Source organism: the organism of the source record quoted next, unplaced genomic scaffold, assembly GCF_019419815.1.
Source record: "Pyrus x bretschneideri cultivar Hongxiangsu unplaced genomic scaffold, Pyrus_bretschneideri_v1 Contig1, whole genome shotgun sequence".
NCBI classification, from domain to species: Eukaryota; Viridiplantae; Streptophyta; class Magnoliopsida; order Rosales; family Rosaceae; genus Pyrus; species Pyrus x bretschneideri.
The window spans coordinates 7,179,286-7,205,003 of NW_025999390.1; the positions used below are offsets into that span (position 1 = coordinate 7,179,286).

Genomic DNA, 25,718 nt, shown 5'->3' on the forward strand with positions numbered 1-25,718 from the left:
TTCTTTATACCAAAGAAGAAAAAAAAGTAAACAATTTTTTATGTCGGAAAATAGAATATAGTAATGTTCTTATGTCAGAATTGCATATTTGGTTTTTTAATAGAAGGTTCATTATTCTCAAGTGATAGTAATGTTCATCATCTTATTTATCATTAGATGATCTCAAAACCTAAATTATGTAACGGTGATAAATAGAGTGATGAGCATTACTACCACTTGAAGGTGGCGAGCAAAAATGCACCCTTAATAAAATGGCGTTTTACTGCAGTGGTGAAAAACAACTATGCTTACGCACTTTATGCACTACGGTATGAGTTTTATACCTACCTATTCTCCTCCCCTAACAACTAAATGTTTAACCTACTAATATTATAACTTAAAAGTATATGCATTACTACTAGAACTATACTCTTTGAGTATTAATTTTATTATTTAGTTGTACAGGGATTAAAAGATAAGAATTTTCTTAATTTGGTGAAAGTTAAGAATTATTCAATGCCTAAAGTTTAAGATGACTTTGAAAACATGTAGTTGTCAGTTTGTCACCATGTGAAGCGAATTATGTGTTCGATTCTTTGGCATGCAATTCTGTTGGATTCTATGTACTCTTTAGCATTTTCATCTTAAGAAAAAAACTGTAATTTTTTGGGTCAACTGGTTTGTACAAAACTGTAAGCCGGTTCTGTGAGTAATTTATTGACCAATATACATATATACATAAATATATATATATATATATATATGTATTTCTATTTCAATCTGGCTCAGAATATAGACAACCCCAAACAGTTGACTAGTGAAAATTATGAGGCTTCAGCTAGCTAAGCGCCTAGCTGGGTTTTCATTGTTGGATAGATCATAGCTGGATCTTCATCTAGATCTCTCTACTATCACTAGTTTCAAATAATCCATGATCAGATCTGCACCTTAATCTCTGTAAATTAATGGCCATGTTTCTTCCTCTTACAATTTTCTTGATCTCTTTGTCTTCCTTCTCTTCATCTCCATCTCATGCAAAAGACACACTCACACCTGCAGACATGCTGACAGACAACAAAACCCTAGTCTCAGCCGGTGGAATTTTCGAGCTTGGCTTCTTCAACGAAACCATTTCGGGATATCACTACCTGGGAATTTGGTTCAAAGCTGATGCTACCAAGGTTGTCTGGGTTGGTAACCGCGATGTCGCCATATTGGATTCCTCCGGTGTGCTACAAATCCGGTCTGGGAATCTGCTTCTCTCTGACCGTCGACTAGTGCAAGTCATAGTCAACGCAGCAAATGTTGCCTCCTCCCCCAACACAACTGCAACGCTTCTCGACACTGGAAATTTTGTGCTTAAAGAAGCAGATACAGGCACGGTCTGAGATTTTGATAGTATATAATTTCTGTTTCTCCAATATTCCCCTTTTTAACATGTAGCCCTATTGGATACAACATCTGTTTTCATACCCCAACGGCCAACATATCTTTTTCTTTTTGTTGATCAACAGTTATTAGTACTTTTATATGTCAAAATTCCATATATAATATAATTCAGACATTTTTGTGTTTTCAGACCCTTGAGATTTATTTTCACATCGATATCTAATTCGTCGGATTTCTATAGGTACTGTTATATGGCAAAGTTTTGATGTACCAAGTGATACATATCTTCCTGGGATGGAACTAGGGTTGTTTGAACTAAACAAAACGCAGCCAAGCTATAACATCCTTGTTTCTTGGGCAAGCCCCCAAAACCCAGCTCGTGGTCTCTTCACTTTAACCATGGACCGGATCAACTTCACAAAGCTTACTGTTTGGAGAGGAGATGGACGCCAGATGGATATCGCGTTCTGGGATGGACAACACCTAAGGTTTATTTTTGACAACACAACTGAAAATAATGACTACACTTTTAGGTACCAAACCATTGATGAAGAGGCTGCCTACTACACCTTTAGCAACAATAAGAAGTACGACCTCATATGGTTTGTCATGTCTTCAACTGGAAATTTGGACCAGTTTTTTTTGGCAAACGGGAATATTTGGTCTGTGAGTCATAGTTTGTGTGAGGACTCAAGCGGGGGTAATACCGGAAAATGCTTGGCGACTTTACCATCTATGTGTGACCGTGGCGATGATTTTTCTGTGATGAATGGTTCGTTGCCATCTGCGTTTAATAATGGATCCATTTATATGGGTACTAGTGATTGTGAAACATTGTGCAAGAGCAATTGTTCTTGCACTGCATTTGTTGCGGCTCAAGATGGTCAACCAGTTTGTCAACTTTATTATCAGAGTAAGAAGGATATTTTGAAGGTTGTTGATGAGAAGGGCTCTGGGATTATTTACATTCGTGGTAGTACTTCTTCAAGTGGTAAGTAGAACTATTAATGTCTTAAATTTAATTAACTGACCAAACCAAAAATCCCTTCTATTTTGATTCGAGAGAGAGGGTGAGGGTTTTGACTCATTCCTTGTTTCGAAAAGAGAAAGTGATTTCCTCACACATATTTTCTTTCTTGACATAGTCGTATTTAGTTTTGCCCTTCTAAATTGAATAATTAAATAAAAATGTAGGAATAGGAACAAAATAAGGAAGGAAAACTAATAAAAATGACTTAAAAACTTTGAGTTTTAATGATAATGATAAAATAAATAGTAAAGTGAATAATACCATGGATTGACTTTTAAGTGTAAAAATATGATTTTTCGCTAAAATGAACAGTACTGGAAACTTTTCGTTAAAGTTCCCAAATAAGGGTGTGCAAGATACAATCAAAAGTTTGGTTTTTTTATTATATGATTTGTCATGTTATATTATTAGATCATCCCGGATTAATTATTCACATTAGTATAATAATAACAAGACAACTAGTTTAACTACAACAGAACATTCCTATACATAGTATATACTAGTTTGCAATAATTAATAAGGTAACATCAACAAAAATACATTAGTATATACTTGGATTAATGGTGACAACCAAATAGCGAATTTATATTCTTATCTCGGTGCATTGTTTAATCAACATGTAGTTTGTATTCAGAAACGTATTAGGTATTTTGGAATTCTTTAGTTTTCTTGTTTGACCTTATGGAATTAAGCAATGTATTTTAATGAAAAAATAAATATGCGAGACGACTATATACATATCCATCATAATTACAATAACTTATAATACTAATCTGAAACGATATTCGCATTCAATAGCATATAGCTACAGTTAAAGGTTGTAACTTGCATGTAATAATAGGAGTTTTAATGAAACATTCTTGGTACAATTTACTTTTAACGAAAAACCACATTTTTATCCTTCCTTAGTACTATTCACTACACTTTATTTGTCATTTTTCATTAAAACTAAAAAAATTTTGAACTTTTCGTTAGTTTTCCTTATAATTATACACCTTCAAATAAAAATTTGAATATAATAACATACACATCACACGATTCCAGTATTATAACAGAGTTTGGAGATAAATTATGTCCTGCAAAATAGAATCTATTGGAGAGATCTCAAACTCAGTCAAGAAGACTTATTGTTTACAAAAGGTTTAGGAGATTAGTTGGCTAAGATAGTATGTCAACCCGCTTATACTCAAATTCAAATCTCCCTCTTTGTAGATGGTGAGATTTACACAAATTTTTTAATTCCTTCAATTTTTTTACTTTTGTTAGTGTTAATTAATTAACACTTACTAGCAAAATGTTGGCATTGTCTTTCACTTTTCAGATGGTAAAAATTTGAAATTCTGGCTGGCTATTGCACTTCCTTTGGCTTTCCTCTTGATTCTTATGCCAATATCGTTATGCTGCTATCTGCATTATGGAAAGAGACTTCAAGGTTTGATCAGTTCATGTGATTGTAATTAGCAAGGTTGCATTGCTCAATGTCCGTAATGATTGACACTATTTTCCTACTTAATGTAAGCAGGAGATGAAGCAAGCAGACAACAAGAGATTATCAATTCGGATCAAGTGAGATTATTCCAAATTGGTTCCACCGACGTGTCACCAATTCAATATAACGGAGCTAAAATTGTGAATATAATGGAATTAGGCAGGCAAAAGGATCAAGAATTGCCCTTGTTTAGTTTTTCTTCTATACAAACTGCGACCAATGACTTTGCCAAGGCTAATAAACTGGGGGAAGGTGGATATGGCCCTGTTTATAAGGCAAGCCGTCAGTTAAACTTAATTCACAGCTTTACATAGCTAATCACAATTTTATTCGTCTTTGTCAAGATTAATTTTTTGAAACCTTCAACGTGCTTGGTTTTTTATGTAATGAAAATTACCCATTGCAGGGTTTGCTAATGGATGGGAGGGAAATTGCAGTAAAAAGGTTGTCCGAAATTTCGAGGCAAGGGTTGGAGGAGTTCAAAAACGAAGTGTTAGTTATTTGTAAGCTTCAGCACAGGAATTTGGTTAGGCTTTTGGGATGCTGCATTGAAGGAGAAGAAAGTATACTAATTTATGAGTATATGCCCAACAAAAGCCTGGATTCTTTCATTTTTGGTTTGTGCAGTTTGATCTTTTAGCTATTTACACGTTCTACATATGTTTAATGTTGGTGTTATAATTTCCTATTTTCTCATTGATTTTGTTCGATTGAGTGCAGATTCAACCAAACGGAAGCTTTTGGATTGGAGAAAGCGCATGAACATTATTGAAGGGATTGCTCAAGGCATCCTATATCTTCACAAATACTCAAGATTAAGGATCATTCACCGCGATTTAAAGACGAGCAATATTCTCTTGGATAGTGGCATGAACCCTAAAATATCGGATTTTGGCATGGCGAGAATTTTCGCAGACAGTGACACTAAAGGAAAAACAAGCCGGGTTGTTGGTACATTGTAAGTTAAAAGGCTTTGCAGCATGTTATTTTCCGAGAATTAACATAATGCTCATACACCAATATTGGTCTTGATATATATGGTCTCTGTACCTTTTTCTTTAATTAATTCAGTTCCTGATGCATTTAACCTCTGATTTTAGTGGTTATATGTCTCCCGAGTATGCCATGGGTGGCCTTTTTTCCAAAAAGTCAGATGTGTTTAGCTTTGGAGTGATCTTATTAGAGATCATAAGTGGCAAGAAGAACATTGCCTTCTTTGAGGCTGATGATCCACTAAACTTACTAGGCAATGTAAGCAAATTCTACAACTGTGGCAATGTGTGTACTAATTTTTTTTTTTTTTTAATTATGATTTTTGAAATTGGGGTGTTTAATTTTAGGCCTGGAGTTTGTGGAAAGAAGGCAAGAGCAATGAATTGATGGATTCGACATTGTCTGGTTCTTGTTCGAGTAATGAAGGTACCAGATGCATTCAGGTGGGTCTTTTGTGTGTGCAAGAAAGAGCTATGGATCGACCAAATATGTCGGATGTTGTTTTGATGCTAAGCAATGAAACATTTGCTCTGCCTCTTCCTAAAAAAGAACCTGCATCTTGGAGTCAGCTAAGTTCCACTGATGTAGATTCATCTTCAAGTAGGCAAAGACATCAATCTACAATAGATGTGACGACTTCAACAATACATGCTAGCTAGGTAGCAAAGGCTGCTGTTTGGTGTAGAGTTTAGTTCACTTGTATTAATGTTGTAATATATCATATACAATTATGTTTATCTAACAGCCCGCCATGTTCGGGTGCCCACCGGTATACAAATCCAATTGAGTGGAGACTGCATCTTTGCAGTCCAAAAATAAATTTATTTGACTGCTTTTTGTGAAGATTTTAGATAGACCGCACAACGACTCTCTACTACCATATCGGTATTATCTTATTGTACAACTTGTACAGCATGCATCAATGCATGTGTGAGGGTTTAATCATAGTGCCATTAGAAGTGGAACATTCGCTAGATTGACATGTACATCTTATCACCTGCATAGTAGCGCATGTGTGAAATTTTGTCACAAAAATTTCTATGTCATTTTGAAGTGGAATCATTTAATATTATGTAAAAAAAATCACTTTCAGATCATTGTAGGTATAGATCATAGCTTTATCACAAAAGGTTTTGATGTCATTAAAAGTGTAATCATTTATCTATACTATTATTAGGAAAACCTTCTTTGTCAACCAAAAAATGTAAAATTTCCTTTATACCCTTATCAGTCTTAATAAATTGAATAATTAACATAAACAGTAAGGATAATATAGTAATTATACCAACTAATCTATCAAATTTCTCTTCTCACTCCCTACTTTTTCTCCTTCCATCTACTTTTAATCTTATTATATATATTCCTTATATTTACACAACATTTGCATGTCGACTCCATCTAGTTATAATATATATATATATACTAGAATTTGCCTACACATTTTGTGTGTATGAACATATTTTTTTAGAAAATGAGAAGTTGAAAGGGAGAGGGGGAGAGAGAACGTGGTGGGGGGGGGGGGGGAGTGAGAGGTTTTTGTTTTTGTTTTTAATATTGGGGGAATTTTAACATCACCTGTAGGCAAAGCTTAAAACAGTAAAATTTGGACATGTGAAATTACATTATTACCCATCATTTTTTTGTGTGATAGAAGACTAAGTAATATTTTCATCCTCTTTTGGTTGACAAAGAGGGTTTCATTAATTAATAGATATATATATTTCCTTATATTTACACAATGTTGTGTGTCGACTCCATCTAGTTATATGTATTGTAATTTTTTTTTTTTTGTCCATTTTCCAATTTGAGATTCTCGTATTCTTCAACACCATCTCCTACGTGAGACCACTGCATAGTTGCACACATATGCTACTTATTCTACATAGGTCATTTAAGTGCAAAAGTAAGACAAGGTAGTAAATTCCATAGTTTCGGCAAGTCAAAGTACATACTCAATTTGGATGTAGTCAATTAACATGCTTTGATATCATATTTATCAAGATTTCAGAGAAACATAATGTAATTTTTCAAGATGGAATCAAGATTACAAACATTCATAAAAGTAAAATTTAGGCCGATGGCCAAGCTATGTAACTTGAAATCTAAATTAACTAGAAATGTAAAGAAAGCAGTAAAACTCTAGCAATGTTAAGGTCATGAAGGGCAAAATAATGCTACAAATGTCCATCGAGATCACTGAAGTTGGATTGAACTTAGTATAAAACATGTGCCATGGAGAGGAAATTAGGGTGGTTGAAATTGTACATCAACCGAATTATACTACGGGCTAGCAAACTGTAAAAAAAAATTATCTCAGGGATCATAGGCAGTTTTTGCTCCAAAGGAGACTTTGAGATTGTAGAAAGAGTAAGAAGATTTTGCTGAAGAGCAATTGAGTTTGTGTTGGAAAGCAGTTTAAGAATCACTCAAGATTTTGTTTAATCGTAGAAATTCAATTTCACAATAAAAGCTAGGTATAGCTCCTATATATGGCTGGTGTCTTCATCTAGACCTCTAAGTTCTAAGCTTCAATTTATGCATTATCTTTGCACCAGTTGTAGGTGACAAAAAAGAGATAATTTACGTAGCTTTGTGAGTTTACTGTCCCTCCTTTTTTTTGTTTTTTGTATTTGTTTTTCTTGAGAGGTAAGGTTTATATAGCCACTTGACTAGGTGTACCTTCTTGTCAAAAACGAATCCCATATTGATGAGAGGAGGGATCCTGCATGGTTATAAGTAAATTTGGCTATACTCTCCATATTACCAATCGGTTTTATAGTGTAACCTCAACTTTCTTCACTTTTTACATTATATTTCAATAAATTTCACTCTCACACCTTGAGGTGTAGCTTGTTGAGTGTTAACTCCTTTGATTGTTAGTACGTGTTATGTGTTTTTAGAGTATGCCATGAATGGCCTCTTTTCTGAAAAACATGATCTGTTCATTTTTGCAGTGATCTCATTAGAGATAATAAGTGGCAAGAAGAATACAGCCTTCTTTGTGGCAGATCATTCTCTAAACTTACTTGGCAGAGTAAGCTACTTTAATAAACCCCTCAACTCCATCTATATTTCCAATTACTTTCTATATATGTCAAGGTATTTGTTGCTAATTAATTAGATGTGTGAAATTGATTGTTTTAGGCTTGGAGTTTTTGGAAAGAAGGCAAGAGCATAGAATTGATGGATCCAACACTGATTGCTTCTTGTTCAATTAGTGAAGTCATGAGAGAAATTTTGATGGGACTTTTGTGCGTGCAAGAAAGAGCCGTGGATCAACCAAGCATGTCCGATGTTGTTTTAATGCTAAGCATGAAACAATTGCTCTTCCTTTTCCTAGAGAACCGGCATTGATGCAATTTCATCTTCAACCAGGCAACGACACAAGGCTAGAAATTTCAGAAGTAGACGGTAGCTAGGTAGCAATACTAGCAAATTCTAAGTATAGTTGTTCATAACCAAAGTTCATTTACAACTGTCACTTTTGCGTGTTTTCTATCTTCGAGTTTATTTACCCTTAAGCAAAAGAAAATGCACATTCTTTTTTCTGGTGGGTTGAAATTCACCATGCAACATTCACATTTGAAAAAATTTATTGTGGAGAGGCAAATCCAAAGAAAAAATCCAACACTGGTTGCTTCTTTTCAAACATATTGTTAGAGAGGCAAATTTTACGACAGATGTGTTGACTTCTCTTGATCACTCCCTACAATTACAATTTTTTCTTGTTTGGGACGCTGACTTCTCTTTCAACCTTCAATTTTTTGTTGTTTAGGTTTCAGTTGTGCTCGGAGTTTTGTATTGTAATTTCCTTTTTCTTAACGGAAAATACAAAAAAACTAGCACCATTAAAACATCCTTGCCAATTCAAGAAGAAATTAACTTGGTAATACTTGGACTAAGGTTACTAAGGTTTTTCGAGAGCCTGTTAGCTTGGGTTAGAGTTTACATAAGAATTGATCAGTCGTGAATTTGCAGTTTGGCAACACAGTTCCACTACAGTCCGTTGAATACTGAATTCATGATCATATTCTCCACTCTCAATGATATCTCCCACATTCCTATGATTAGTCTATCTGGTTTGGAAAATAGGACCAGAATAAAGAGGAATTTTTTGGTAGAAAATTTGAGGGATTTTGTATTTTGTTGTGTAACTAAATGCCCAAAGGCTTCTCTGTAGCAAAAGATGAAAGATATATGCAGATGGGCAAGGGTGGAAAACCGTGCAAAAGAAAGATGAAAGAGATGGACATTTAGGGGAGTCTACGAGCATAATGTAAAAGATTTTGGAGGACGAAAAAGTTAAAGAAAAGAGGTAACTTTTATCATTGTGTGAGAATGTCACACTCATCTCTACCACCTCACGTGCATGCAACCAAACACGCATTACGTAGACATATAAGATAAAAACAAATAAATATATTTCGTGGTATTATCGCTGTTATTTGAAGATAATGAATACTATGAGCAAGGTATAATCTGTAATGTACATGAATCACTGTATGTTTGCATGTAGTTCGGTAATTCCCAATTTCTCCCGTTTTAGTTGCATGCATGCCATATGTTAAATTTTGTACATCAATTCGGTTAATTAGAAGGTTCGAAAATCTTATGTTAAACAAGATAAGTTCGTCAAGAAGAAAACTTATGCTGATGGTCCGTGCCAATTTCAATACAAAATTCCACCAGTGTCAATGGCAATGCAAAACTTCATTTGTCAATGCTAGTGCAACATTCTAATGTTAGTGTCAATATCAATGCAAGATTTGAATCGTAATATCAATGACAATGCAAAATTTCAATGTTAATACCACTGCCAATGCAAACTTCCAAACAAACAGACAAACTGCTAATGCCTACTTCAAACAAACTTATCGCAATTAAAGGTGACATGGAGCATAAATAGCCATTATTTGTCCCAAACCAAACGCCAACTTCCGTTTTGCGGTCAACAACCATCCTCGACCGGCATGAGCTTCTACTGTTTGTCCAACCAATTTTTGTTTTCTCCTTTAACAACTACTGCTCGAGAACTCCGTCACAGAAGAGTAACGACGAAGGCAATTAAGAAAACAATAATTCATAATTTCAGCAAAAGAACACTAACATAAAAAGTATACCAACCAACCCGTAAAATAAAATAAAATAAAATAAAATAAAAATAATAATAAAAATAAAAAATAAAAAATAAAACACCTAAGAAAACAAAGTAAATTAAAATCTGACAAAAATAACCACAAGAAAACTAACAACTATCGAACAAAATGAGAAGTGGAAGGGATGATGAGCGATACCAAACAATTGCAAGAGCAGAATGAACCCAAAGAGGATCGAGATTGAGCTCGCTCTAATACCATAATAACAAATCAAAGAACTAGAAAAAAAAAAAAAAAAAAGAGAAATTAGGTTCCTATCCCTCTTTTTTCAACTCCATTGATTGAAACCTTATTTCTTTTCAATTTTTAATCAATGTCCCTTGGTTTTAATAAACATCATTAATTATTTCAATAATAAAATATTTTACATATCAAGATAATTAAATTTTATTTCTAAATTATTCATTTAGTGTAAGAAACGTTACATTTGATATATTTATATTTATGTGCTAAATTTTGTATCATATATTTTTATTTTTAGTTTGTACCTATTTTAATTTGCAACTTTTTCTTCTAAATTGTGCCAATTTTCTATTCAGTTTTAGTTTGTACCCATATATTAATTTCTTTTTGTGTCCATATTTTCCAAACTTTTATTTTTACTCATATTTTTTTTGACCTTTTATTTGTAATTGTACCCATAATTTAGTAATAATGTACCCATTTGTCTTTAAAAATGTACCACTTTGTTCTATGTAAAATGTACCCATTTTTTTTTAAGTACCATCTCTTTTGTGTAAAATGTACCCATTGTTTTTTTATTTTATTTTTTAATATGAAATGTACCCATTATATAAAATGTATCACCTTTTTTTTTTTTTTTTGTATAAAATGATCCAACTTTTGGTAAGTAAAATGTATTGTATAAAAATTACCAATTTTTTGTATGTAAAACGTCATTAATATAAGTAATGAAAAAACATGAGTTTTATTTAAGTATAATTTTTTTAATATTTTCAACAAATTACGGATTTTATTTAAAATCTCACCAATATAAATAACTACAAATATGAAATTTTAATTTAAAAATTATAATAACCTACATAGAAATGCATTATTGCATTCATTTCAGGGACTTCAATCAAAAATCGAAACCCAACAAGGTTTTAATCAAAGAACGTTGATAAATAGGGACCGCATCCAAAGTCATCCAAAAAAAAAATTGGAAACTCTGAATCTTATTGTATGGACAAAAATAAAATGAAGAACACTACAAAATTGCCAAGATGACTATATATCCTTAAAAAACTACATCTTGCAAGATTTAATTCCTACAAAGTTACAAGAAGTGTACGTATTTATGGAGACTTAATTCTAAACCAAAAAAGAGAAACCAATCACAATCCTTATTATATTAGAAAATATAATGCCTAAAATATCAATTCACCTTAACATAATAATAATATACCAAAATTGCTAACTTTTCTAACAGTTAGAAAATCTCTCATTTTGGCAATTATGGTGCATGATGCTAAGCCAATCCAGTGCGAGTCGAATCCAAAATTTGCCGACTTATTTAACCACAAATTACGTAAATGAGGAAATCGCGTATACCAGTCATTTGAAAAAAAAATGTATAATACAACTTCACTTTTGTGCTTTTATATTTTCTTTGACTACAATTGAGTTATAATCTTTCCTATTCTTTTGTTTTGGTGATAAAATATTTAAATAAACACAAGCACAGAAATATAGCTCGCATAATCCTCTAATCTTTATATATAAAAAGAAATTTTTAGCTTGCATGCATGTGAAAGTTAGAAACTGGTCCAAAGTTATGGTTGCACCTATCACTTTTTTCTCCATTGGCAGATAAGGGAAGAAGACAAAACTCAAAATGTATGAACTACTTGGACACAAACATCTTAACATGGCTTTAATCAGAATTGTTTACATTTTATTTAATTTAAAAGATTAAAAAGAGAAAGCGAAAAGAAATATACGTTTGGGTGTATTGCATTGGGCTGGGCTTGGTCATGGTCATGCATGGAAGCATTTCCCAATGAGAGAATCGAATCAGTCCCCTCCTCCTTTCTTTTTGCTTTTTCACAGTTTGCTACAGCCTTCTTTACCATTCCCCAAGAAAAATGCCATGGTGAGTAATCTTGAATACTAATTCCATTTTATTTTTATTTCAATCCCCTTAATTATTCAAAGATTCAAAACGAAGATTGTGAGAGGAAAAGGAAAAAATGACAGTGAAAAAGCCATGCATATCAGTACTACTAGTGAGAAAAGAAAAAGAAAAGGATTAAAAGATGGTCAAAATTTGAACCTCGAAGACTCCTCTTCCATCATCATCCATCAGCTTCCATTCGTCTATCTTTATCGAAACTCTTACCAATTAATTTCTCCTTTCTTTCTTTCTTTCTTTGATTTTGATCCTCCACTACTCCACGTTCTCTCAATTATATATTAAAATTTGGACGTTCATCGTTTGAAGCTCCTTAGCCATGCAACAGCTTTTATGTTTGGCTTCGGTTATGTGCCTAGCTATGTCTGGGGCAATGGTGACATATCTTCTCTAATTTAGCGAAGCAGCTGACATGCACGAGTGTGATCATATTTTATGCATAAGAAGATTAGATCTAGTGATGAGTGAGGGTGATTCATGCGATTCATGGATATAATATCCTGACTTATGGAATATAATATTTTTTTTTATACAATTTTATTTTGATACTTTAAAAATGGAATATTATTAAGTGGAAGCCATGCAGATTTTATTTTGAAATATCCCAGACGGCATAATGGTTAACAATTAGCTTATAACCCCATCATCTCACTAGCCTAGCTTATATATTTAGAGTTTGCCACGATTTGATGTCCATCACATGATCGTAATGAAGTAGTGGTCTTTAAGTAGATGCTACGTACACTAGCCCTAAGACATTGAGTTCTAACCAGAAAAGTAAATACTTGAACTTGAGAGGCTTCTGACCTTTTGTAGGTGAGTACTCCAAAAATACAAGACAAAATAATGTCTAGGAAATTCAGCTTAGGTCACATACCTAAATTTACTCTTCCAAATTGAAAATGACTTAATCCTAAAATATATAAATAAAAAATTGGCCTCAAGTGAAATATCCCTTTAATCTTTGGGAGTAGGCCGTTGGGAGAAGAGAAAATATGGTAGTGTACTCTTTTGACATGGAGGAATAAAATTTGGTTTTTAAGTACAACGAAAGAATATTCAGAAAATATTGAAAAGCAACAACCATTTTTCCTTGTATAGTGACACCCAATTAGCATGATGGGGTGTTCTTAATTACATATATAAAAGCAGACTTGACCACTCCTTAGTTATGAATTGTGAGATAAGAATAAGAGTAGTGGGGTCGTTTCTCGCCCTAAGGTTTTTCGACGTGTGAGGAATATTCATTTTCTCTGGCAAGAATACAATGAATTTTGTTCTTGCTTATCCAATCCTGACTCAACAAGATTGTTGGCTTTGTTTGCTAATGAAGGTCCTAAATATATGAACTATATGGTCAAAAGAATTTTTTGTGGTTCATACAATAATTTTATGATATTGGCTGCACGGCTATGCTGTGTTTAGAGCTTACAATGCATACTATTTGCTTTTTGTGGGGACGTGACCTCTAGATATATATATATATATATATATATGGTACAGCTAACTTAACAAAGTCAAATCAACATGTTTTTCCTTGCTCAATATGCTTTATAATTACGTAACATTACAATTATACTTAAGTTTTTATAATATGTATGCATAGATCTATGGCCTCTGAATGATTTAATTTAGTTGGTAGATGTAAACATACAATAATGATGGAGTTTTACTCTTAAGTCTCATCTCAATTCTCTAGACTTTGCATCTTATAGTTCCGTCGACAGATTTAATATACCGAATCACCGCTCATCATTCCGGATTCACTAAACGGGTTAGTTATCCTTTGATTATATATTTTAATAGGGGTGGACAAATATATTATCATAGTAAATAATAAAGTGACATTTAAGCAGTAATCAATCTGATAGCTTATAGAGATTCATCATATCTCATATTGGTTTGCTAATTGACACTAAAACTATGTTGTTTATGGGCATGTTTGAAATGTGTTTCTCGCAATGTTTGGCAGAAAAAAAGTTAAAAATGCTTATGTGTTGCAAGAAACACCTATTATATGCTTCCTAAGAACTCGTTTGGAAAGCCTTTTTGAATGACTGAAAGTGTTTTTAGAGAAAATGTTTCTAAAATCAATCGCTAGTAAAAATACAAGTTAATCCAGGAAAAACACTTGAAGTCCTTCTTGCAAGAAGCACATAACTGATATTTCTAGCATGAAGCACTTTAAGAGTGCTCCCAATAATATTTTTTTTAAAAGCGTTTTCATTCATTTAAAAACATTTCCTAAACAAGAACAAGTTGTTTCAAGAAATACCTGCATTTTAATAAAAAAAAAATTGTGTTTCCAAACAGAACCTATAGCTATGGGAATACAAAATGATTGGACAAAGAAGGGCAATTATGGAACTAACCAAAGAAATTTATAATGGATATGTTCCTGCGTTTGCAACCTCTAGCAAATAGAAACCCTAAAAAAACAGTAGTTAAAGCTTTGTCATCAAATTTAAAATTTTCTCTCTTTAGTATATTTAGAATCCCATTTCAATTTCTCTTTATCTCTTTTTTCTAATTTTAGTTTATTTTGTGTTATATTCCATTGTTCAAGGAAGGCAAAGTGATGAAGAGAATATCAAAAAAGAAAAACCACGTACCTAAACCTCTACTGGGTGCAATCCACCACTCGCTTCTCGAGGCCCTTAAGCAATATAAAAACCTCCCCAACCCCATCACTTTAATCACCAAATTCCTCCATCACTAGTCTCATCTTCTTCAGGCATTTCTATTCAACTTTGTTTTCTTAAGGTGAGGCATTTTTCAAATTTCAAGTTTACTCCTGGGCATTTGTAGGTTAGGTTACCGTGCCTATCATTTTGATAAATGATATTTTTAAGGAACCTGCTCGACACAATGATTATATTTTATTGATATGAAAAATTGATACATGAAGTATTTCAGTTAACTAATACATTATTGTTTTGATCATGTCTGAAATCTAGAAGATCAAATAGAGAAAGATGAGCAGGCCGGGAGATTGGAACTGTAGGTCATGCCACCATCTCAACTTCCAAAGGAGGGACTCGTGCCAGAGGTGTGGGGAGGCAAAAAGTGGGGAGAGAGTTGAGTATGGAAGTTTTGGTGGTGGAAGAGGTGGAGGTGGCGGTGGTTCGTTTGGATTCACCACTGGTCCAGATGTCCGCCCCGGCGACTGGTACTGCACCATTGGCAACTGTGGAGCTCACAACTTTGCCAGCCGCTCCAGTTGCTTCAAGTGTGGTGCGTCTAAGGACGAATTGTCAAGTGGCGGGGGCGGTGGTTTTGAGGGTGACATGCCTAGGTCACTGAGAGGGTTTGGCTTTGGCAGCAGTGGAAGTAGCTCTGGTCGCTCCGGATGGAAATCTGGAGACTGGATTTGCACAAGGTAAATTTGCAAATTTTGTCGTTTTATTTTACTGATCAAAATCGCTCACAAAATACTGTTGGCTGAAAAGTTGGGTATTGGCCCAACAGTTGCATCTGTTCGAGTGAAGCATTGCAGCTATTAGGTTCAATAATATATAATAACATGTACGTGTAGCAATATTACGCCCATATATTTTATCATGTTTGTGTATGTACCACCACTTTACCATGTCATGAAAATAATGGTAATTGTTCAATTAAATGACACAGGTCAGGGTGCAATGAGCACAACTTCGCTAGCAGAACGGAATGTTTCAGATGTAATGCTCCAAGGGACTCCAACGATGACAAGTCTCCATTTTAATTCCTCCCAGAATTTTCATGCTTTACGGTGAGTATATATGCACATACCTAAATGTATATGTTATCTTTTAAGTAAAATAGATGACTAAGCAATATTAGCTTGTATATGTTAGTTTTTAAGTAAATTAAATGACTAAGTGATATTAGCTCCTTGAAGTTGAATACCGCAAGACACAGAGCGTTCCTCCTCGAACCCGAAAGCAAATCATTCTGCACTCTGTTGGGAGCTATTAATAACTTTTTTTAATAACTTTTTTAACCAATATATAAATGTGTGATTCTCATCTTGTTCAGGTACTGCTGTACTTTGCTGAAGGAACTGAGAGAAGAAACATGATTCCCATATGATGACTTGAACTACCTAGCTAGCCCCTATTGTGTGCCAGATGATCACCCTCTATATTTTTTTCCTCTTTCAATTCCCTTTTCCTTCCCCCACATTTCTTTCCATTGTCTGGATATTTCTCCTTGTTAGGGAGCTTAAGTTGAATTATGATGTACCTTAACTAAGCTAAATCATTTGGCATTTTATGAGTTTTCTTGTGATATGATACGCATGTAGTACTATTAATCTAATTAATTGTCTCTTGTTATCTTGGATGACTGAAGTATCACTGCTCGAGATGTTTTTTGGTGTGATCGGGAACATGAGATAGTATATCACATGTTAGAAATACTTGTGTTAAAAAATTAGCAACTTAAAAAAATAAAATTTCCTTTTACTTATACAATAACATGTAGTGTACTACAACCTGTACCGTAAAACATTTCTCTCTCTACTCGCTGCAAGTATTTGATTGATTAATTACTTTCTGATACTGATTTACACAGAGAGAGAGAGAGAGAGAGAGAGAGAGAGAGAGAGGATATATATGCAGATTGAAGGAAGATGCTCCATCCCGAGTATCAAGAATGCTTTTATCTTAAGAGTGGTCCAAGGAATATTTGAGAACTTAAAGAATTGTAAACGAGTATCCAGAACATGCATACATATATCTGCAAAGGCAAGCAAATAAATATAATCAAAGGACCCAAAAAAAAAAAAAAAGAAAGAAAGAAAGAAAGAAAGAAAGCAAGCAAATATATATGTACCAAAGGAACTGTTCACATCATGCATGGACGGATGGACCATAAATAATCATATCTTTTGGTGAAACCAACACTCCGACGCGAGTGATTCCATATCTTCTATAGAAACCCCAATTAAGGGATTATTAGGGGTGCAAGTTGAACGCATCATTTTGTGCCACACGTGTATAGAAACCCTAAATTAAGGAGTATTAGTTGAAAGCGTCATTCAAACTCCATTTCTTTCTTTTATCTAAAATCATCGTGCATGCGTGTTTTGATACACTACAAGAAACATGAGCAACAATTACCGTAGTTATTTGGTTGCTATTGCTGGATTAAAAATGATGTACCAATGAAAAAATGGTGACAAGGGTTAAAATATATATAGTGTAATACATTAATCACCATTATGGTGTAGTCATCGATGAAAGTTGAATGCATCATTTTGTGCCCAACACATACATATATATAGAAACCCTAATTAAGGAGTTATTAAGTTTTGGGATCACTTACTGCAAATTAAGGTGAAAGTTAAAGGAATAATTCTATATTTTTACTCCACATGTAGCTGCTTGATTAATCAGTCCGAACTCTTAATTGCCACTCATAAAGTTCATATATAGGGTCCTGGTGAACCAGTGAACTCCGGTTTCAGGGTTGCCTCTTAAAGGACTCATGTAACAAAACAAGCAAGGACTTGGCCATCTTCAATTTAATCATTAAGTACGTGCGTGACTCAATAACATTTAGTACTTTTGCAGTTAGCATTTTATATTGTACCATGAGATTAAACTAATGCAAGATAACAGGGTAATTTTATTTTGTTAGCTTGATATACATTTGAGACATAGTAATTGTTTAACACGGTATTAGAATCAAAGTCTAGTTCTAGAATTTAGGGTTCGAAACCCCCAATCGGCCCATACATATATATTTTATGTTACGTAAGTTTCCATGCATATATTTATCGCTCCTTCGAGGAAAGATGTTAGCTTGATATTCATTGTCAACTCATTCTCTAAAAACCATTTGAATTTTGAAACATAATTATGAGGTAGCGGGTGGTGTTAGAGTGACCACATCTTTTAAAACCATATTTTGTATAGTATACCATACGGTGTGGCGGTAGATGATTGTATTCCTTCTTTAAATCATTAAATTAATGAATCCAATCGTCAACTAAAACATCATGTGGTTTACATAAGATTTAAAACAATGATCCCTTTAGCATTTTCCTTAGCAATAAAAAAAAAATAATACAGGAGCTTCTAGTTTCAGCGACAAACCATATTTACAGTCAAATTTTAATTGTGAGCATTATAATGCTAATAACCCAGTTGAGATATATTCTATGATGGCCATGTTTGGTCCTTGCAATCATTTTGGGTGAGTTTGAGAAATCTGTGTGATGAAATAAAAGATGACCAGTAGTTAGTCCGCTGAGTTCATAACAAAATATCAATATAATGAAATAATCATTCGGTTCTTTGATTAACGGGTGGGGTTAACTTTGACAATATCTAATGAACTTCCAAAACAAAGACGTATCTAAATCAACATATCTCTATATTTTAGTTTAAAGCATATATAACTCACATAGGATTCCAAAACTTTTTAGCAAACACCTTTCATGGGTTCCTTCATTGACCTCATGGGAGAAGTGCAAAAAATGCAAATTTTATTGGTCAAAAAGTAACCACACATTGATTAATGTCTGCTACTACACTCCATGATTTAGCTTTTAGCAAGATTCTTTGTTTCACTTTAAGATCAGCTTTATGTTACTTCATATATATGCTTTGTTGATTTTAGTGAACTAGTCATGAAGTACCTCCTTGCATGCATATTCAATCATATCAACTACGCGGTCCATATTGCTTATTGAGGCTTTCCTGCATGCCATTCTCAGTAAGTATGTTCAATCATAGTTTTGGGTACTTTGTCTTATTATATATGTATATATGTATTGTATACAATATATTTTATCACGAATCGTATGACATACATGAATTTTAACAAAAATTAGAAAATACACGAATTAATATATAGAAGAGATGACCAACTATAATATATTGAAGTACTTAACAAAATCACCCATTAAATGTCATATAAGGTTGTTGAATATCATTACAATATATTTGATCGCTAGTAAGTGATTATACTAAGTCCATAAATGTATTGTGACCAAATCCAATAAATGAAAGTATTTTTTGCATGTATTCAACCCGGCATGTATCTTTCTTTTTTTATTTCAAAAGAGTCACAGTTATTTATGTCCATCTTTTTCATGTATTTTTGTATTTTAAGTTCTTTTTAATTGGAGAGATAAGATTTATGTTCTCATTAACTGTGTGCAATTTTTTTTTATGGGGCAATTAGATCCAGTCATCCCGGTCCGATCCAAAAATTCAAGTTGTTTCTTAAATTGAGTCTGATTCTTGTGCATACCTATATAATAAGCAGACTACAAAATTGTTCAAGTGAAATATATTTAATAATTGAATACAACTAATTATGAAATGGTAGATTACAAGTAAAAAATATGGGTAAATTACATAGTACCTCCTCAGGTTTGAGGTCTATTACAACCTCATACAACATCTTTAAAACATTTCACTTTCATACCTCACATACTATTTTATTTCAAAATAATACCTCCGTTAGATTTTCCATCCATTGTTCCGCTAAGAGCTGACGTGGTTACCACATTTGTGCCACATGGCAAAAAAATAAAATTTTTATGCATTTAAAAAAAATTAATTAAAGAAAAGTACCAAAAAAAATATATATATATATGTCCCAGAAACCCACCCCTTCCCCTTCCCCGCAACCCAAACCCCTCCATCCCACCTCCCCCGCAACCCCCCACCCCACCTAGATTACCCAAATTTGTTCTAAAACAGATTACCCAGCTTTCCCATCAATTTTCCCTCGTTTTCTTGGCAACCAAACTAATAACTCCAAAAATTCAATGGATTCCAACCCCAATTTTCCAGAATCCGAACCCAAGAACAAAAATGCAGAAAATTCAAAATTTTGTAGAAGATTAAAACCTAAAAAATCTAGACCCAATGCCAAACAACTCCCAGTCAATTACCCCAACCTCCTTCTCTCCACCTTCTCCTCCACATCGAACTCTGTCTTCTCCTACACGATGGCGGGGCCTCGCCCTCTTGTCCACTCTCTTCACCTTTCCTCCCATCCAAAAACCCACCCCATCCCACCCCACCCCTACCTCCCCAACAACCCCAGCAATTACAACCCTATACTGGTTTTCCATTTCTAGCGCTCCAACCCATCGTCCCCAAATCCCCCTCCAGCTTCTCCCTCCTCAAGTCCACCCTACGCCTCCCCAAAGTAAGCATCTTTTTCCACAATCCCCTTTTCATAATTTCCTATTTTTTTTTTTAAAAAAAAAAGAAAAAAAAATTCAACACAAACCTTCTTTTTCCTCAAACCCAACACAAACCGTCACCAATATCATCGCCCAAGAAGCCTAGAGACGCCAGTTTCATCCGTCCAAGATCTCAATCTCCAACTTGGTGTCATTTCGGGTTCAAGCCCGGCCAAGATCACAGATGTGTATTCACTCACGGGTTGGCCCACTGCTCTAGGATCCAGGTCGATCCGACTTGGAGATATGTACGCTGGAGAGGAGCGAGAGTTGTTAGTTGAACTGAAAGTACCGATTTCCACCACCAACGTGGCTGCCAAATTTGTGGGGGTGGGGGGGGTTGCGGGGGAATTGGAGAGTGGGTTTGGTGGGGTGGGAAAGAAAGGAGGAGGCGGCAGGTGTGGCTGGGAGGTGAAGAGGAAGGAGTGGGAAAGAGAAGTGTGAGATCCCACATCGCCCAGAGGAGTGATCCTTATATGTATATTCTCATCCTTACCTAGTAAGAGGCCTTTTGGGAGCTCACTGGCTTCGGGTTTCGTAGGAACTCCGTAGTTAATCGAGAAGGGGGCTAGAGCAATCCCATGATGGGTGACCCACTAGGAAGTTGCTCGTGAGTTCCCAAAAGCAAAACCATGAGGGAATGGTAAGCCCAAAGAGGACAATATCGTGCTACAGTGGAGTTGGGCCCGGGAAGTGATCCGCCCCGGGTCGGGATGTGACAATTTGGTATCAGAGCCTAACCCTGGTCGCGTGTGTGCCGACAAGGACGTCGGGCTCCTAAGGAGGGTGGATTGTGAGATCCCACATCACCCAGGGGAGTGATCCTTATATGTATATTCTCATCCCTACCTAATACGAGGCCTTTTGGGAGCTCACTGGCTTCGGGTTCCGTAGGAACTCCGAAGTTAAGCGAGAAGGGGGCTAGAGCAATCCCATGATGGGTGACCCACTGGGAAGTTGCTCATGAGTTCCCAAAAACAAAACCGTGAGGGAATGGTAAGCCCAAAGCGGACAATATTATGCTACGGTGGTGGAGCGGGCCTGGGGAGTGATCTGCCCCGAGCCGGGATGTGACAAGAAGGGAGGGGAGGTGAAGAGAGTGAAGGAGAAATGGGTCGGGGAAGATAGGTTTTAGGGTTTTTATTTATTTATTAATTATTATTTATATATAAATATATACTTTTTTAATTAATTAATTTTAAATTCATAAAAATAAAAAAAATAAAAAATTGCCACGTGGCACAAATGTGGCAGCCACGTCAGCTCTTAATGGAATAATGTATGGAAAATCTAACAGAAGTATTATTTGGAAATAAAAGAGTATGTGAGGTATGAAAGTGAAATGTTTTAAAGATGTTATATGAGGTTGTAATAGACCTTAAACCTGAGGGCTGGGGTACTATGTAATTTACCAAAAAATATCTATAATATAGGTAGCTACATAAAAACAATTTACTTGAGATATAAGTAAATTATCGACAAAAAATATTATGATATAGGTAAATTAAATAAGTAAAAAGACTCAATACAACATAATTAAAGAGATTTAATTCTTATGATTTAGGGTATTACAATTCTCTAAAATTTTCAGCCTTAGGACAAACTTGACAAAAAGATAATAATCATTGGACATATTTTTTTAAAATGGTCTATTGTTAATAAAAGCTGCGAAATTAAATTTACATTGTACTTATCCTTTTTAAATTCAATACAACTTCTCCTCGTACCAACTAGCAAGGCCGGCCCTAGAGGTAGCCGAACCGTAGTCAAAGTAGGCGTCCGCTTAGGGCCCCTACTTCATAAGTGGTCCTTAAATTTTATTTAAAGTGTGTGTGTGTGTGTATATATATATATTTACAATTCAAATTCAATAAAATATCAAAAAATAAAATCATAGGCAATTGAAAAAAAAATTAGTTGAAATATTAGATTATGTAAACTTAATTAGTACATTTACGTCTAAATGTGTAAAATTTAAGTAACGTTTATATGCATTTTTTATATTAATTTTTAGTGATATTGATGTAATAATAAACTCTCCTTTTTCTTATATATTTATTAATTTTTTTTTATATACATCAATGTACAAAGGGTCGGAGATCAAAAAATTCTAGAACCCCACTTCAAAGGCTGCCTAAGGCCCCAAATTCTCAAGGTTTGCCCTGCCAACTAGCTAGGTTTTCTTAAAAAAAGCATGCATATGATTAACTAGGCAAGTTGCTTAAAAACACACAACATATCCATTAGAACTTTTAATCATTCAATTCGAGATACAATTTACAAATTTTTCTGCCATTGTGAATTACTAATAAATGCCATGACATGTACTTAGTTGTTTTCAGATAAATGAGATTCAAAAGTCAGTTGCAAATAAAACATTACCAATTTAATTACCATATCCTAGCTATGGCAGGGCGGACCTTGAGAAAAAAAAGAGCAAAAATAAGTTTGGATTGCCACTTAGTATTACGGGCTGATGGTATTCCTCTTCGCTTAGAAATGAGAGGTTTTAGGTTCGAATCTCGTGGATGACGAATTCAATATCAAATTAGGTTGTCCATTGTGTGACTTAGCCGAACTCCCCCTCCCCCTAGTGTAAAAATATTGATGTACTAAAAAAACTGTTTTGCTTTGGATGTTACATGTAAATTATTGAAAGAAAAAGAAAAAGAGCATCAAACGCTCATCCTATCATAATAAAGAATCGAAACCAAACAATCAAGAATCTCAGTCAAAATGCATATGCATAACCCAGCTCTCTTTAATTTCCAGCTACGATTTAGTTAAACCATGATCAGCTGCAACATGTTTCTTTTCATAAACATGCGCAGTTGAAACTACCAGCTTTCTTAAAATTTTAGCTTAATTGAAAGGGAAGAAAATGAAGTCTTTAAACACATTCAAAAATTAAAAGCTCAAATTTTAACCACTACAGTACAGATTATTTCCCATTCCAACATGGACAAGACAATTTAAAGACTCATGCTTGTGAAAGAAGAACATGAACCTCTTTTAACATGATTTTAAATTCCAATTGGGTCCCAAAAATAATCAAAGACCAGACACTTCATCCAATTAAGTACAATAGTTGAAAACTATCTAGACTGTGATAGTCAATGGTAGTAAAACAAGGGCACTTTTTATCCATTACAATGGATATGAAAATTGGCTTTTTAAAGGGTTTTACTTTTTGTAAGGGGCTTTTGATAGGGGTGAAAAAAACACAGGTTTTTTAATTTTATTATTATTTTAATATATATATATATTTTTTTTTAGGATTGAGTCTAGGTATTCAACGAGAGCTGCGAGCCACAAGATTATATTAGTTTAGATTTGAATATTTAAAATATTTGACGATTTAATAAAGCAAAACCAACTTAAAATTTATGAACCATTAGAAAACTTATTTTCTTGTTTTGCTTTATTAAGCTGTCAAATATTTTAAGCATGTGGATATAAACTAATATAATCTTGTGGCTAATATGCATTTGGTTCTCACATATTACCCACTATTATTACTCAAAACATTTTGAAATGCTATTGCCTAACAACTAAGTCTCTTCTGACGATAATCTACTGCAAATGAATGACCCTCCAAATATGTTGTTGATGTGTGATTATACACTTCAATAGCTACCATCAATATCCAATCATCATAAGTTGCTAGCTTCTTACCCTTTAATTGAAAAATTGAAAATGACATCCACACTTTCCATAATTCCTTCTATCCTTATACTATGTCTTTTTTGAGAATTCGGTGTACATAACTACATATTCTCCATTCCTTTCACGACTCAATGTAACTCTACGGCTCTTAATTACCTTTTTGTGTCCAACCTATTATTAGTATATATCTTTTATGATCCTTATCGATCATTTTATAAATGGATAAACTTGTAATTAATTTTTTTTATTAAAAGCAGGTGCAAAGATAAGACATTGTGATGGACATAACAACACTCTATCCAATTCCATATGTTGTATCAATTTTGCCATTTTAGATAAAAAAAAAATATATATATATTTAAATTCCTTGACTTTTGAATTTTGAATATTCAAACTAACTATTATCTAAAAAAATTAATTAAAAAAAAAGTAGTTCCAAAGAAAAAATCTCATTAGTTCAAAAAAAAAAAATTCACATTATAATATACCTATATTATAGGGCAAACAAGAAAAACCAATTTTAAAATACATGTATAAGACTATTGCTTAGTCAAATATCACACTAACACAAAGAACGAAGGGGTGATGTATGAGTAAGAAGATGATGCGTGAGAAAAAAAATACACAAAAAAAGAGAAGATCTTAAATGGAAAGGAAGTCTCATTAAGAAAAAATGACGAATATCCAATTAATAAAAGAAAAATAAGATGGAGGAGATAGAATAAAGAAAAGGAAGAAGAAGGACCCGAAGAAGAAGATCCCATTCACTTAAAGAAAATTATAGGGAATGTTTTAATATTTCCACAATAAGAGATAATAATCCTACAATCAAGGAATAACATTAATTATTAGTTTAATTACGGATTAATTTGGTACGAAAGTAACAGTAAGATACCTTTGAATTACAATCATTGGACCTGTCTTAATAAAGTGGACTATTTCTAATAAGGCACACAAAAAATGAACCTATATCTAAGAATATTCAACTGTGTTTAGCCTTCTATTTATCTGATATAAGAAAAAAATTGTTATTAGCACTCTCATAAATTTAATATTGTCTCAATTACGATGCGGAAAAAAAAAAAAAAAAACATGGAGTGCATTATAACATATTTTGTATGCTTTAAAAAAGAAATTGAGAAGCTTGGTCGTGATTTCCACAATACCTCTTTCTGCCATATCTTTCATGAAGCAAATGTTATTGCGGATGCTTTGGGTCTTCTTGACTTTGGCTCCTGACAATCAGCTATCGTTTCATCGTTCGCTTCCATCTGAGGTGAGATCTTCTTGACTTTGGGTCCTAAAATAAATTCACACACACACACACACACACATAATATATATAGGGACAGGATCAAGAGATAAAGATTTTGACAAACATTTTTACATTCTTTTTAAGCTATTAGATTACATAACATCTAAGTGTCTTCAATGAATCATTCAATGACTTTGATGCTTACGTGGATTATAATTAACATTAAAAAAAGAAAAAAATTAGAAAAAAAAAAAACTGATAAAGAATAAAAACAAGAAAAGAGGAAGAAAACCTTGCGCACAAAGGCCTTCATTGATTTGTGCAAAATACCTTCAAGTCTTTTGAGTCTTCGTTCTCATCTTTGGGTAAAAACCCCAAAAACCTCTTCGATTCAATTTCAAATCCACACTCATATTTATTTGTATAAAAAATTTTGAGG

General features: G+C 33.8%; 2 protein-coding genes across 3 annotated transcripts; both read left to right on the top strand.

The window, feature by feature from the left end:
- The first annotated feature begins 782 nt into the window (after positions 1–782).
- LOC103937118 (G-type lectin S-receptor-like serine/threonine-protein kinase B120) lies at positions 783–5,539 on the top strand. Its single transcript, XM_009347033.2, has 8 exons — positions 783–1,356; positions 1,610–2,359; positions 3,720–3,830; positions 3,921–4,162; positions 4,294–4,504; positions 4,608–4,845; positions 4,988–5,138; positions 5,228–5,539. Exons 1-8 carry the CDS (start codon positions 945–947, stop codon positions 5,537–5,539), a joined length of 2,427 nt encoding a protein of 808 aa, XP_009345308.2. The 5' UTR covers positions 783–944.
- Positions 5,540–14,773: 9,234 nt separating this feature from the next.
- Positions 14,774–16,493, top strand: LOC103937110 (transcription initiation factor TFIID subunit 15). Of its 2 annotated transcripts, none has more exons than XM_009347026.3 (4): positions 14,774–14,933; positions 15,128–15,549; positions 15,801–15,921; positions 16,188–16,493. In XM_009347026.3, exons 2-3 carry the CDS (start codon positions 15,146–15,148, stop codon positions 15,892–15,894), a joined length of 498 nt encoding a protein of 165 aa, XP_009345301.1. In that variant the 5' UTR covers positions 14,774–14,933; positions 15,128–15,145; the 3' UTR covers positions 15,895–15,921; positions 16,188–16,493. The 2 variants fall into 2 exon arrangements, with proteins under 2 accessions (XP_009345301.1, XP_009345302.1); XM_009347027.3 differs by having other exon boundaries at positions 14,782–14,933; positions 15,131–15,549.
- The last annotated feature ends 9,225 nt before the right edge of the window (positions 16,494–25,718 follow it).